At 36.7% G+C, this 15,000-nt stretch overlaps 1 protein-coding gene across 2 annotated transcripts in view; it reads right to left on the bottom strand.

The window, feature by feature from the left end:
• The window catches only part of LOC133541828 (ral guanine nucleotide dissociation stimulator-like 1), a 74,139-nt gene that overhangs the window by 1,782 nt on the left and 57,357 nt on the right, over positions 1 to 15,000 (bottom strand). For both annotated transcript variants that reach the window (XM_061885458.1, XM_061885457.1), the window contains exons 10-14: positions 14,255 to 14,287; positions 13,141 to 13,262; positions 9,411 to 9,500; positions 9,155 to 9,284; positions 5,149 to 5,457 (exon numbers count right to left, since the gene is read on the bottom strand). In XM_061885458.1, the coding sequence (XP_061741442.1) occupies positions 5,149 to 5,457; positions 9,155 to 9,284; positions 9,411 to 9,500; positions 13,141 to 13,262; positions 14,255 to 14,287 (684 nt within the window). The remainder of the gene's footprint in view (positions 1 to 5,148; positions 5,458 to 9,154; positions 9,285 to 9,410; positions 9,501 to 13,140; positions 13,263 to 14,254; positions 14,288 to 15,000) is intronic.

Here is a 15,000-nt window from a genome sequence, read left to right as displayed (position 1 = left end):
CACCACACCTACTGTGAAGTATGGGGGTGGAAACATCATGCTTTGGGGCTGTTTTTCTGCTAAGGGGACAGTAGGATTGATCCGTGTTAAGGAAAGAATGAATGGGGCCATGTATCGTGAGATGTTGAGCCAAAACCGCCTCCCATCAGTGAGAGCTTTGAATGGTTGACCAAATACTCATTTTCCACCATAATTTACAAATAAATTCTTTAAAATTCCTACAATGTGAATTCCTGGATTTTTTTTTCACATTCTGTCTTTCACAGTCGAAGTGTACCTATGAAGAAAATTACAGACCTCTGTCATCATTTTAAGTGGGAGAACTTGCACAATCGATGGCTGACTAAATACTTTTTTGCACCACTGTATAAATGTGTGTGTATATATACATATTTATACCTACCATATTTTTCGGATTATAAGTCGCAGTTTTTTTCATATTTTGGCCGGGGGTGCGACATATACTCCGGAGCGACTTATGTGTGAAATTATTAACACATTTCCGTAAAATATCAAATATTATTGATACCATTTGCGGAAGAGACGAAGAAAATTTCAGCAATCGTCACACACACGTCAACCAATAAATATTCGGCGGGGGAGGGTCATGGCAGAAGTGCATTGTGGGTCATGGAATGCTAACTGCAATATGCTACTGCCGTAGCTATTAAAATGGATCATTTCAACGTTGGCTGTAACTTATAAAAACTGAGAAGGGCTGAACAAAAATGGCACCGAAAAGGAGATCATGTACTGCAGATTACAAGCTGGACGTAGTAAAATATGCAGCAGAAAACGACAAGAGGAAGCGGCGCATACCTTTGGAGTTGGCAGAGTTGTTTAGAAGCGACATCGAGGAAGAAGATTTCATGAGATTTATCGATTAGGAGTGACAGATTGTTTGGTAAACGTATAGCATGTTCTATATGTTATAGTTATTTGAATGACTCTTACCATAATATGTTACGTTCTCAGTTGGTTATTTATGCCTCATATAACGTACACTTATTCAGCCTGTTGTTCACTATTTTTTATTTATTTTAAATTGCCTTTCAAATGTCTATTCTTGGTGTTGGGTTTTATCGAATACATTTCCCCCAAAAATGCGACTTATACTCCAGTGCGACTTATATGGGTCACACCGATGCTCATACGTCACATGTTCAACTGCAATTTGACAAAAACACAGGATGACAGTCCAACAATATCAATCATGATTGAAATTATTTCTTTATCTATTTTCATTACACACAAAAAGTGTAATAAAATAACCCAACAAAAGGCATAAACTATTTAATTTCTTGAATTTGTAAATAACAAAAAACGGTTGTGATATTAAAAAGTATTGATCCAACCATGATAGTATCAACTATATACTTATACTGTACTTAGTATTTGGGTATGTAATGATATAACATTTTCACATCAGTTATTTGGCAATACAATTGTCACAGTTATCATTATTATCTTGCTATTTATTGTTAAATGTGCTCAAAAAATACTAAAGTACACACTTTTAAATAACTCAAATGAATACACCCACTTTAGAAAAGCGATTTTGCATTTTTTTTGTGTTTCTTATGATAGTGTTCTAGTATAAGTATTTAATTTGTAACGGCTAAATTTTAAGATGTATTTAAATAAAAAATGCATAACATCCATCCAAATACTATTAGTTTCTCTTGTTATATTCTTATTGTTTGATTTTTATTCCCATTGTTGCATTTTACTTTTATTCATATTGTAATATTTTTCTATTTTGTTTCCATTTACACCCCCATTATTTACATTTTACTTTTTAAATTGATCTCAACTCTGTACACTGCTGCTGGAATTTGAATTTTCCTGAAGAAAGTCTTCTGAAGGAATCAATAAAGTACTATCTATCTATCTATCTATCTATCTAATGTATTATTTTTATTCATTCATTCTGGCAAGCGTTGGGGCGTCCAACTCTATTCAGCGGTTATTAAACGCACCGCAAAAGCAACCTTTGTCTCCTACTCCTAAGTGTAAAACCATCACTCTGTACTAAGAGAGCACACCTTGTAGATTCAATGTGTTTATATATTAGATGTATTAGAGGTATGTTGTTTGTTAATAGGGAACGACATTAATGTTTCTTGTTTTCATGGTGGCATTTAAGCTAGTGAGCTGAAGTGCAGTTATCAATCAGGGTTTTTGATCATTTTAACTTAAAACGATAATACTAACCTTCGGGGGTTTTGCCACGGTTTTTGTTTGAATGCTTGCACACACATGTTTTTTCTACTTCTTCTTCTACTCCTCCAGATTTTAGGGCGCCCTACCTTCCACATTTTTCACCCGATTCAAACCTGTCCAACTTCAAACTGTTTAGCCTATTTGGGAATCGCGGCTTTCCCTAGACAAATTTCAAACATTCCCAGATTTCCAAGAATTCCAGGTTTTCCGGGACATTTTTCCCATATAAAATGAACTGCCAACTTTTCAAAATTCCACAATTTCCACATTTTTCCAACAATTCAAAGCATTCCAACATCAACACATTCCACTCATCCTGAACATTCAAACTATTAATTTTCCAAATTGAAAAAAAATTCCAGGAATTCCCAGAATTCTCATTTTTTCACACCCTATTTTCACCCTTTTATCTTAATCAGGACAAAAAACAAATATGTTTTATTTAATTGAAAAAATGTCGGGTTTTCCCAAAATCCCAGGAATTCCGTAATACCATTTCTCAATTAAAAATGTTATTACTTCCACATTTCTCGACCGATTTGACGAATTCTGACACCAACCATTTCAATTCATTCAGAACATTCACATGTTTTAGCATTTTCCCAAAAATTCCCTCTTTTCCCCAAATTCCCATTGAACTGAATGGGACATTTTTCCAAGTTGCACAATTCCCACATTTTTCAACCCATTCAAAGCATTCTAACATCAACACATTCCACTCATCCCGGACATTCAAACTATCATTTTTTTCAAGTAAAAAAAAAGATTCCAGGAATTCCCAGAATCCTAATCTTTTAAAAACCTGTTTTAACCATTTTATCTGGCAACTACTCCTACATTTTTCAATTCACTTCAACCGTACCACCGTCAAAACATTCCTCTTAATCAGGACAAAAAACAAAGTTGTTTGTTTTAATTTAAAAAATTACCGGTTTTCCTGAAATTCCAGGAATTCTGTAATAGCATTTCTCATTTAAAAATGTTACTGCCTCAACATTTCTCGACAAAATTTGACAAAATCCAACACCAACCCTTTCAACTCATTCTGAACATTCCCATGTTTTAGCATTTTCCCAAAAATTCTCTCTTTTCCAGAAATTCCCAATGAAATGAATGGGACATTTTTCCAAGTTGCACAATTCCCACATTGTTCAACCCATTCAAAGCATTCCAACATTAACACATTCCACTCATACCGGACATTCAAACTATAATTTTTTCAAGTAAAAAAAAAAAGGAATTCCAGCAATTCCCAGAATCCAAATTTTTTCAAAACCTATTTTCACCCTTTTATCTGGCGACTACTCATTCTACATTTTTCAACTAATTTCAACCGTTCCACCGTCAATACATTCCTCGTAATCAGAACAGAAAACAAAGTCATTTTTTAATCGAAAAAATTCTGGGTTTTCCCGAAATTCCATAATATAATTTCTCCATTAAAAATATTACTACTTCAACATTTCTCGACCGATTTGACAAATTCCAACACCAACCATTTCAATTCATTCAGAACATTCACATTTTGCAGAAAATTCCCTCTTTTCCGAAAATTCCCACATTTCCATTAAATTCCTATTGAAATGAATGGGACATTTTGCCAAGTTGCACAATTCCCACATTTTTCAACCCATTCAAAACATTCCAACATCAACACATTCAACTCATCCTGGACATTCAAACTATCATTTTTTCAAGTAAAAAAAAAAATTCCAGGAATTCCCAGAATCCTAATTTTTTCAAAACCTATTTTCACCCTTTTATCTGGCGACTTCTCCTTTTACATTTTTCAACTCATTTCAACCATTCCACTGTCAAAACATTCCTCTTAATAAGGACAAAAACAACGTTGTTTTTTTTATTGAAAAAATTCCCGGTTTTCCCGAAATTCCAGGAATTCTGTAATACCGTTTCTTAATTAAAAATTTTACTACTTCAACAATTCTCGACCGATTTGACAAATTCCGACACCAACCATTTCAACTCATTCAGAACATTCACATGTTCTAGCATTTTCCAAAAAATTCCCTCTTTTCCTAAAATTCCCATTAAAATGAATGGGACATTTTTCCAAGTTGCACAATTCCCACATTTTTCAACCCATTTAAACAACACATTCCACTCATCCCGGACATTCAAACTATCATTTTTTCAAGTTAAAAAAAAAAATTCCAGGAATTCCCAGAACCCTTATTTTTTCTAAACCTATTTTCACCCTTTTATCTGGCGACTAGTCATTCTGCATTTTTCAACTGACTTCATTATCATACTTTTGTCATACTTTCCAAGTATGTTTTTTGGCTAAATAAAAATACTTAACTTTACAGCAAACTACTAATACAAATGACAGTAAATTTACCGTTCTTTACAGCATATTCCTGTAATTGATAAAAAATGACCAGTCTTTTGCATTAAAATTCTGTTGACTGAGCTGCCAGTTTTTGACTGTAAAATCTACGGCTGTTGTTTTTAAAGGTGTATTACTGTGAATGGAAAAAGGATATTTTAGTTTTTACGGTAGAAAAACTGGCTGCTAAGTTGCCAGAATGAAAAAGGAACTTGCGCTGTTTTTCCATTAACAATAAAATGTTGTAAAACAAAAACAATGCACATTTTATAGTAAGATTCTGGCAACTAAGCTGCCAGCTTTTTCCGCAAAAAAAAGAACAGTGGTAGGTTTTTATATTTACCGTAAAAAACGCTACATTTACAGTAAAATTTTGTAAATGTAAAGTTTTGACTGTAAAATCGACAGTCTACTCAAAACAATTTCTATAAATAATACATAAAGAGGATAATTCAGAGGCAAATTCATACATTATTCACTGTTACAAGCGGCCCTCTGATGGCAGCCATTGTGACCCTCAATGAAAACCTGTTTGACGTCCCTGTCACAGGACATATCAACAACAAGGATGTGCTCACCAGGATGCTCTTGTACATGTTGCCGTCGTTGCGGCCCAGGTCCACGCTCACCCTCACAATGCAGGCGTCGGCGTCCTGGCGGTTGTAGATGGGCAGCGAGGTCATGGACACCGAGCGTTTGTGGTGGGAAGTGGAACAGGCGGGCGAAGCGCTGGCGCGGGACGTGGCCGACGAGCAAAGGGAGTCGGAGGAGGAGCCCGGGGGAGTTGGGGAGTCCGTCGAGGAGGTGGCCGAGGAGCAGGGTGAAGATGACGAAGAGGAGGAGGAAGAAAAGGCCTCTGACAAATTGTTGGACGAGCTGTGGAAAGACTGCGGGGTAGAGAAGCAGGAGGAAGAGTCAAGTTTGACGCCACCATTTTTAATTTGCCAATAAAATCTCTAATATATATATATATATATATATATATATATATATATATATATATATATATATATATATATATATATATATATATATATATATATAATTGACCACATGACATTCTCCCAATCCTCTGCTGTATCATCCATGTATCCATTTTGGTATAAACTTGGTATAAACTCAACTTGTCGTGTTTGGAGGAAGAAGAATACTGAGTTGCATCCCAAGAACACCATACCTACTGTGAAGCATGGGGGTGGAAACATCATGCTTTGGGGCTGTTTTTCTGCTAAGGGGACAGGACGATTGATCCGTGTTAAGGAAAGAATGAATGGGGCCATGTATCGTGAGATTTTGAGCCAAAACCTTCCATCTGTGAGAGCTTTGAATGGTTGACCAAATACTTATTTTCCACCATAATTTACAAATAAATTCTTTAAAATTCCTACAATGTGAATTCCAGGGTTTTTTTCACATTCTGTCTCTCACAGTTGAAGTTTACCTATGATGAAAATTACAGACCTCTGTCATCATTTTAAGTGGGAGATCTTGCACAATCGGTGGCTGACTAAATACTTTTTTGCCCCACTGTGTGTGTGTATATATATATATATATATATATATATATACATATATATATATATGTTTATATATATATATATATATACATATATATATACATATATATATATATATACATATATATATACATATATATATATATATATATATATATATATACATACACACACACACATATATATATATATATATATGTGTCATGTCCCAATACCAATATTTTGGTAAGAGTATGCAGCCCTCCAATTGGAATAGAGCAAATCACATTGGCTCCATTAGTAGTTGATTTTTGCTAATGTTTATTTAAGATTTAGAATCCATAAAAGAAAACATCTTGTCTCCATTAAGGCTTGTGAAAAATTACTTAAAAAGTGCAATTGCCCTTTAAAGTAGCAGTAGAGTGGAAAACTAGTTGACTTTATATGCTTGATTGTGTTTCATGTATCCATAAAACCACATCCAATTGAATTTACAATCCACAAAGTATTTGAAAACACAATTTAAACATCACAAAATGCCACAAATTCAGTCAGCCATTTTGAATATTCCGCTCCAAACAACTTCGGTCATCTCCTGACGTCACTAGATCAGTCATACTGGAAAATACGCACAAATTAGAGAGCTTTCTACCATTCACAATTCTTATTTGAGACATAACACACGTTTTTTGTTTTTTTTTATGCATTCTAAGTCGTAAATAAATACATATGTAAAGAGTCTGTCAATGGCAGCTCTCTATTCCGCCCACAAAACCCTCTAAATAACCATCCAAAACCCACCAACAAAACTCCATATACATAGCATGACCTGAAAACTAACCAAATAATAGCGATGTTGTTATAAATAAGGGTTAATTCAGACAAACTATTGTTTAGCGACGCAATGATACACATCAGGTTGAAGACTATGAATTGCAAGTTGCTACTAAAAGACAAGTTGTCTATTATTACTATTTTATTTAAGGAAGTAATTGTTCTTCATTTGCAAAAAGAAAAATGTTTAAAGTACCGTTCGATTTTTTGTTAAAATAAAGCAAATAATGCCATTTTTGTGGTCCCCTTTATTTAGAAAAGTACCGGTACCAAAATATTGAAATCAGGACAAAATTATGCCCAAAATGTTATAGATGGCACACACTATTTACATAGCACTTGTTATTTAGGATCATAGTAGATCAAGCCCTAAATATATTAAGTTGCACACACAAACTTGCTAACGCATAGACATGATGATAAAAACATACCGTCTGAAGATCCATCCATCCATCCATTTCCTACCGCTTATTCCCTCTTGGGGTCGCGGGGGGCGCTGGCGCCTATCTCAGCTACAATCGGGCGGAAGGCGGGGTACACCCTGGACAAGTTGCCACGTCATCGCAGGGCCAACACAGATAGACAACATTCCCACTCACATTCACACACTGGGGACCATTTAGTGTTGCCAATCAACTTATCCCCAGGTGCATGTCTTTGGAAGTGGGAGGAAGCCGGAGTACCCGGAGGGAACCCACGCATTCACGGGGAGGACATGCAAACTCCACACAGAAAGATCCCGAGCCTGGGATTGAACCCAGGACTGCAGGACCTTCGTATTGTGAGGCAGACGCACTAACCCCTCTTCCACCGTGAAGCCCCCGTCTGAAGATGTCGTAGAAAAAAACACAAATAAACAATTGAAAATTGAAGTTCACCCTAACTTTCAGAGCTTGCTGATGCAATGATACAGTATAACTTATTGCAGAATGGCGACCATTCAGCAATAACTTCCTAACCTTTCTTCATATCTTTCTTCCTAAGTGATTTCCTAAGAGGAGTCCATTCAAATTCATGACGTGTTCGTAAATGCCCAAATTGTTCCACGTGCTGTTCTTAAGTTGCTGAATGCGAAATGGTTAGCGTGTGCGTGTTTATCATAATTTGCATATAATCACGCTCTTATTTCCCCAATATGTATATGTAAACACATTTAATTGCTCATATAACGGCACAATTCCGGCGGAAAAGCCGAACATCAAACACACGGAGAAAACACAAACTGATCACAGAAGAGAAATTTGTATTATCCCGTAGGAGAAATACATAATTTCAAAACATAATTTTAAGAAAGGGGGGACTACTGAGGTGGCCCGGTTAAGAAAGGAGGGACAGCTGAGGTAGCCTCAAAGCGGTCAAATATTTGTCACTTAGGGTAAATAGGTCTACATGGTCGTGAAATATGCGCTCCCGCCCCAGGGCACGATCTGCGGCATCAGTGTGTGTGTGTGTGTGTGTGTGTGTGTGTGTGTGTGTGTGTGTGTGTGTGTGTGTGTGTGTGTGTGTGTGTGTGTGTGTGTTTGAAATGTATATATATTGCTCATTTTGCTATATGTCTTGTCTGTCTTGTCTATATCTATCCATCTATGATATTAATGTAACATTAGACAATAGAAGTAAGGGAACTTGGGAACTTGTCACACTTAATAACAAATAGGCCACCCTAAGAGTGCTCCTTCTTGTTCTTACCTACGAACATGAAAACATTGGTGAATACAAAAATCTCCTTAAAAACTTTGGAAGTGGGCCTAATTATAGGCCTTATTTTTATTCTTATTGTTGCTTTTTATTTTTATTCTTATTGTTATATTTTTCTATTTTGTTTCTATTTATACCCCCATTATTTACTTTTTACTTTTTAAATTCGATCTCAAATCTGTATACTGCTGCTGGAATTTTAATTGTCCTGGGGGAACTCTCCTGAAGGAATCAATAAAGTACTATATCTAAGAACAAAATTAATTCTTAAGAACGGTTGCTGAATGGGGCCCAATGCCACCTCCAGTGTCTCAATGACACAACAAGAAAACAAGCGTCTTTTGTACAACAAATACTTTTAAAAGTAGCACTGACGATTGCAATTGTTGCTGGAAACTGTCAAATGTACTGCCCCGTACAAAACGGCTTTGTTCACAGGACAAAGAAGCATTATGGTAGCCACCAACAAAGACACCACTGATGACGCTGCAACTTCATCAGTGACAGACAGAATAAAGGAAGATACGACATACTGTACACGCACACGTCTGCCTACCTGTAGTCTGATGGAACAGGCAGAGTTCGTGGAGGACAGGTCTTCCAACTCTGAACCACTGGATCCTGAAGACGAAACACTGATCTGGTCTGCTGGAAGCTTTTTGGATCCATCACTCATTGTCAAGATACTACAAAAAGATTTCAGAGTTCTCAAAAGCCGTACACGCCTTGAGTGTTTTTACGTATGAATAAAAGAGTTGTGATGTCGAACACGTAGTACTCTTTGTGTGCGTCACACGGTGCATGATACTCACGAGGAAAGTTTTTTGGTGAGTGTTCGATGGCTCCAGGCAGTTGGGGAACACACGTCCATTGGAGGCTCCAATTGTCGTGACAGTTCATAGCTGTATTTGAATTCAAACAAAATATAGATTGTTTGTACCTTTGCTGAGGACATTTTACAGCAGGAGTGTCCAAATTACGGCCTAAGTCCAATAAGCAATTTGGTTGGGTGTGATATTTTTATCCATTCATCCATTTTCTACCGCTTATTCCCTTTGGCGTCGCGGGGGTCACTGGAGCCTATCTCAGCTACAATCGGGCAGAAGGCGGGGTAGACCCTGGACATTTCGCCACCTCATCGCAGGGCTAACAGAGATAGACAACATGTTTTTGTATTATATACAAATCTCCCGTCCAAAGGCAAAACCCAGTAACTAAATTTTGGTCAAAACTAAGCTGATAATAATTTTGGAGTTCCTAGGTGATATGCTTTACATTAGTGTATGCGATATTATAATTTGTTCCGTAAGTAAGCTGTTACGCGCATGGCAAGACCTAGCAACTACCACAAAAATGCGTAGATACAACAGAAAAACCTAGTATCTCAAGGGACCAATCGGAGCTTCTTTGTCAGTCGCCTTATTGTCTTTACTGAGACATTTGCATGAATGGGGGCTGACGGTCAACCTGATTATGTGATATTATGGCACGAGGGGATATTTGGAAGATTAGCCCAGGACGTTGCAAGCACCTTCATTAAATGTATTGTTCTTGATTCTTCCCCTTGCATACTCTTTTGGGCAGATAACTGTGGAGGTCAAAATAAAAACTGGAAGCTGTACACGGCTCTTGTGCACATCATTTACTTATAAGGCCAAATCCAAACAACCTTCCCTAGTCATGGTGCAGGGGGAGAAAATTCAACCAGCACAAAAAAAATCAACAAACAAGGTTACACATAAAACATCCTGCTCATTGAACTTTGTGGATATAATAGAAAAATGTCCAATCAGCATAAAAAAATCTAAACTACACCCATTTAAATCATTTCAAAGCATGATGAAAAAGATGCCAAACACCAAGCTTGGCGAAATTTAGCTACTAGAGATTTTTTGATCGATTAAAAAACTTTAGGGATGTCGTCATGGAAGTAAACAAGTTAGGGGTCAAATTTTAATTGTAATAATAACATAATTATATTATTATATAAAATAATGATAACAATGTTTAAGTCCATTACGTCCGAGCCGTCAAAACTTTTTTGGACACCCCTGTTTTAGGGCATGCAGATTTTTTTCAAATATCACAGAATTCTTGGTGATTATTGCATAAATCCTGAAACAAAGTTAGCAACTATGAATGTCTATCATTTGGATACTTTGGTGGATAGTGTAAGTACAACATCCAGTTATGCTCAAGTACTCCTGTTAACCTTCTGAGACCCGGCAATATATATTTGTGTCCTCGGTCCAGCTCCATTTCAAATGCAAACACACTCTGCAAAAATAAAAAATACTTGGGCTGTGAAGAGGACACACATGGGCTTCACTGACAGTGCTAATTAGTTTTTGGGGGTTTGTCAAATGAAATAAAATGGCTGCCCATACTGATCGTTTATGCAGTTAAAGATTAAATAAACATTGGATGATTATTCAATAATTTGACGTGGTTTTTAGTAACATAACATGCAGACTTGCAGACTCACTACTACTACTTTGCAACAAATGTATGAAGATGGAGAAATACAATTGTTTACCCAATACAGTATTTACATGAACCTGGATTTACGAACCCCATTGTTCAAACTTTTGGATTTGCGAACCAACTAAAACTAAAAATTGCTTTGTTGTCCGAACCTTGTCTCAATGTATGTACTTTTCATCCACTCTTTATGTCTCTCGCAGCGCAGCCATTTTGTGCCCGGCAGCACATTCATTGTGGACGGGCTGATCACTTGTTGGTGCTTATTTAGTCCACACAGCAAAGTAGCACTGTGCTAATTGTTAATTTGCTGTGCCTTTTAAATATTTTTAGCTTTTTAACAGCCTTTTTCTAGTTTTTCCACAAAACACAAAACCAGTGAAGTTGGCACATAATGTAAATGGTAAATAAAAACCAAATATAATGATTTGCAAATCATTTTCAACCCATATTTAATTGCAAAGACAAGATACTTGATGTTCGAACTGGAAAACTTTTTAAATTTTTGCAAATATTAGCTTATTTGGAACTTGATGCCTGCACCGTGTTTCAAAAAAGCTGGCACAAGTGGCAAAAAAGACTAAGAAAGTTGAGGAATGTTCATCAAACACTTATTTGGAAAATCCCACAGGTGAACAGGCTAATTGGGAAAAGGTGGATGCCATGATTGGGTATAAAAGAAGCTTCCATGGAATGCTCAATCATTCACAAACCAGAATGGGGCGAGGGTCACCACTTTGTCAACAAATGCGTGAGCAATTTGTCGAACAGTTTAAGAAGAACATTTCTCAACAAGCTATTGCAAGGAATTTAGGGATTTCACCATCTAAGTTCTGTAATGTCATCAAAAGGTTCAGAGAATCTGGAGAAATCACTGCACGTAACATTGAATGCCTGTGACCTTGGATCCCACAGGCGGTACTGCATCAAAAACTGCCATCAGTGTGTAAAGGTTATCACGACATGGGCTCAGGAACACTTCAGAAAACCACTGTCAGTAACTACAGTTCGTTGCTACATCTGTAAGTGCAAGTTAAAACTCCACTATGCAAAGCGAAAGCCATTTATCAACAACACCCAGAAACGCGGCCGGCCCAGACTGTTGAACCACTGTACATCAATCAACAATGGGAAAGATTTCCACCTGAAAAGCTTCAAAAAATGTGTCTCCTCAGTTCCCAAACATTTACTGCGTGTTGTTAAAAGGAAAGGCCATGTAACACAGTGGTAAAAATGCCCCTTTGACAACTTTTTTGCAATGTGTTGCTGCCAATAAATTCTAATTTGCAAAAACAAATTACATTTCTCAGTTCAAACATTAAATATCTTGTCTTTGCAGTCTATTCAATTGAATGTAAGTTGAAAAGGTTTTGCAAATCATTGTATTCTGTTTTTATTTACGAATTACACAACGTGCAAGTTCAGTACAAGTAATGGACAAGCGATGTGTGGTTTGAAACATTCAGGAAATATCCACAGCGTTGTCCACGCAGTCAACCCTCCCTTGCGCTGCACACCAAGAGGTAACATGGTTTTATTTTCTATTCCTAATCATTGTAGCAACCTGGCTGTTAAAGTTAAGAAGTTTTGTGGTTTCAAACAGCGAGTGCACCACAGCGCTACTGATAATGTGGGTGCGTGTCGGCAGGGCGGCTATAATTGAAGACAGTTCAGCTAATTGTTGTTTTGGCTTTGTTATCAAATAGAAAGTTGATCCATCACCCTCCTTCCTATGTATGTTTGGTATACAGTACTGTAGAGCGCGTTATAATGTGTTCAAAGTAAACAAAATTTTACGAAAATAATTATGTTATGGAGAAATATACAATGTATTGGACAAACTTTTCTATTTACGAATCCTGTTAGACAACAAATTAGGTTCGTAAATCAAGGCTCCACTGTATTGGATTCACACGAAACAGTTTTTTGAGGTTCAGAAAAAATTAGCCAAGGTTATTAAATAACTTTTGAAAGTGGAATTAGCATTTTCCAACTTTAAAGTAGTACTGTACCACAGTTTTGTTATTCAATATTTGGTAGGAAGCACATCCTCCAGCACACCTTTCTTGGTCAGTGAGTAGTTTATGTCCCTGCATCCATTCAGCAATTCTGGGATGGTGAGGCAGGCTGAACTTGGAACAGGACGACTGCAGGACACAGATTTGCGAGAGAACCTCAAACTCCTGCAAGCAAAATAAATAAACGGTTAACAAAAATGCCAGCTGCAACGCAGATGGGATGTGGACAACTTTGTGGTGTACGGTTACTATAAGATGAGAAAAGTGAAATGAAAAATAAAACAGAAAATTGTCACCAAGCGTAACTACCGTAAATTCCAGACTATAAGACACTACTTTTTTTCCTACACTTTGAATCCTGCGGCTTATAAAACAGTGAGGCTGATTTATGAATCTTTTTCTGCTGATAGCCATAATACAGTCGTTAAAAAACAGACAAGCAAGTACACTGAAAATGTGTTTTCTTGTTTGTCCTACGGCGCCATCTATTGGACAAGTTCGCCCACTGCAAGTTCTGTGGCGTTCTTCCATTTAGTGCTTTTAGACGTTCGTAGCATTTCTACTCATATAATTTTTTATTCAGCACTCCAAGCAACGTTTGTAAGTTTTACAATATAACTAAAACAATTCTTACTTACTAAACTGTCCCATGTGTGATGTCGGTAGGAGTGTTTTCATGCATATTCGTACGTGCTATTGTAATGTAATCAAGCCAGCATCGCATTAGCTAATATACGAACGCATTTACAAATGTCTGTGTCAGTATTATTAACTTACAACTGCATTTTTTTATTGTTTCACTTTCACTAATTCCTCAGTAAATTCCCCAAAACATCAATGTGGAGTTATTGAGTCTGTTTAGCTGATTGGCGAGCAAGCTTCTGCAGCTAGTGGGTCAATGACAATGACTTCTGTTTTGTTTGATGAGCCATTTTACTGCCGTGATACAGACATCGCTTTTGGAAACAATTAAAGAATGTAAATGAAAATTGACAAAATATTTGTGCAAATAACTAATTTCACAATGTATATACTGTATGTGCGGTTTATAGTCCAGTGCGGATTATATATGGAGGAAAAAAACGTTGCCCTGACAATTTAGTGGGTGTGGCTTTTATACCAGTGCGCTTTATAGTCCGGGAAAATACTGTACTCACCCTTCTCCGCTTCTCAAAGTTTATGAGTCCACCCTGTCAAAAGAGTGAATTGTTACAAGGGTATGGGATTACACCATTCACAAATAAATGTATGAATTCATTCAATTTGATAAATAAATATGATCAAAAACCTAGATGGATAGTTCTGCCCTGATTAAATATGTAGGCAACATGTTCTTTACAAAGAAGACATTTTGTTAAGACAGTCAATAATGTATAATACAAAACCCAAAACCAGTGAAGTTGGCACGTTGTGTAAATGGTAAATAAAAACAGAAGACAATGATTTGTAAATCCTTTTCAACTTATATTCAATTGAATAGACTGCAAAGACAAGATACTTAATGTTCCAACTGGTAAACTTTGTTATTTTTTGCAAATATTAACTCATTTGGAATTTGATGCCTGCAACATGTTTCATAAAAGCTGGCAAAAAAGACTGATAAAGTTGAGGAATGCTCATCAAACACTTATATGGAACATCCCACAGATGAACAGGCTAATTGGGAACAGGTGGGTGCCATGATTGGGTATAAAAGCAGCTCCCATGAAATGCTCAGTCATTCACAAACAAGGATGGGGCGAGTGTCACCACTTTGTCAACAAATGTGTGAGCAAATTGTCCAACAGTTTAAGAACAACATTTCTCAACAAGCTATTATAGCAAGGAATTTAGGGATTTCACCATCTATGCTCCGTAATATTATCAATAGGTTAAGGGAATCTGGAGAAATCACTGCACGTAA

The sequence above is a fragment of the Nerophis ophidion genome, linkage group LG23 (genome assembly GCF_033978795.1).
Source record: "Nerophis ophidion isolate RoL-2023_Sa linkage group LG23, RoL_Noph_v1.0, whole genome shotgun sequence".
In the NCBI taxonomy this organism is placed as follows: Eukaryota; Metazoa; Chordata; class Actinopteri; order Syngnathiformes; family Syngnathidae; genus Nerophis; species Nerophis ophidion.
The sequence above is the reverse complement of the archived record's forward strand: the minus strand, read 5'-3'. Positions and strand labels throughout refer to the sequence as shown.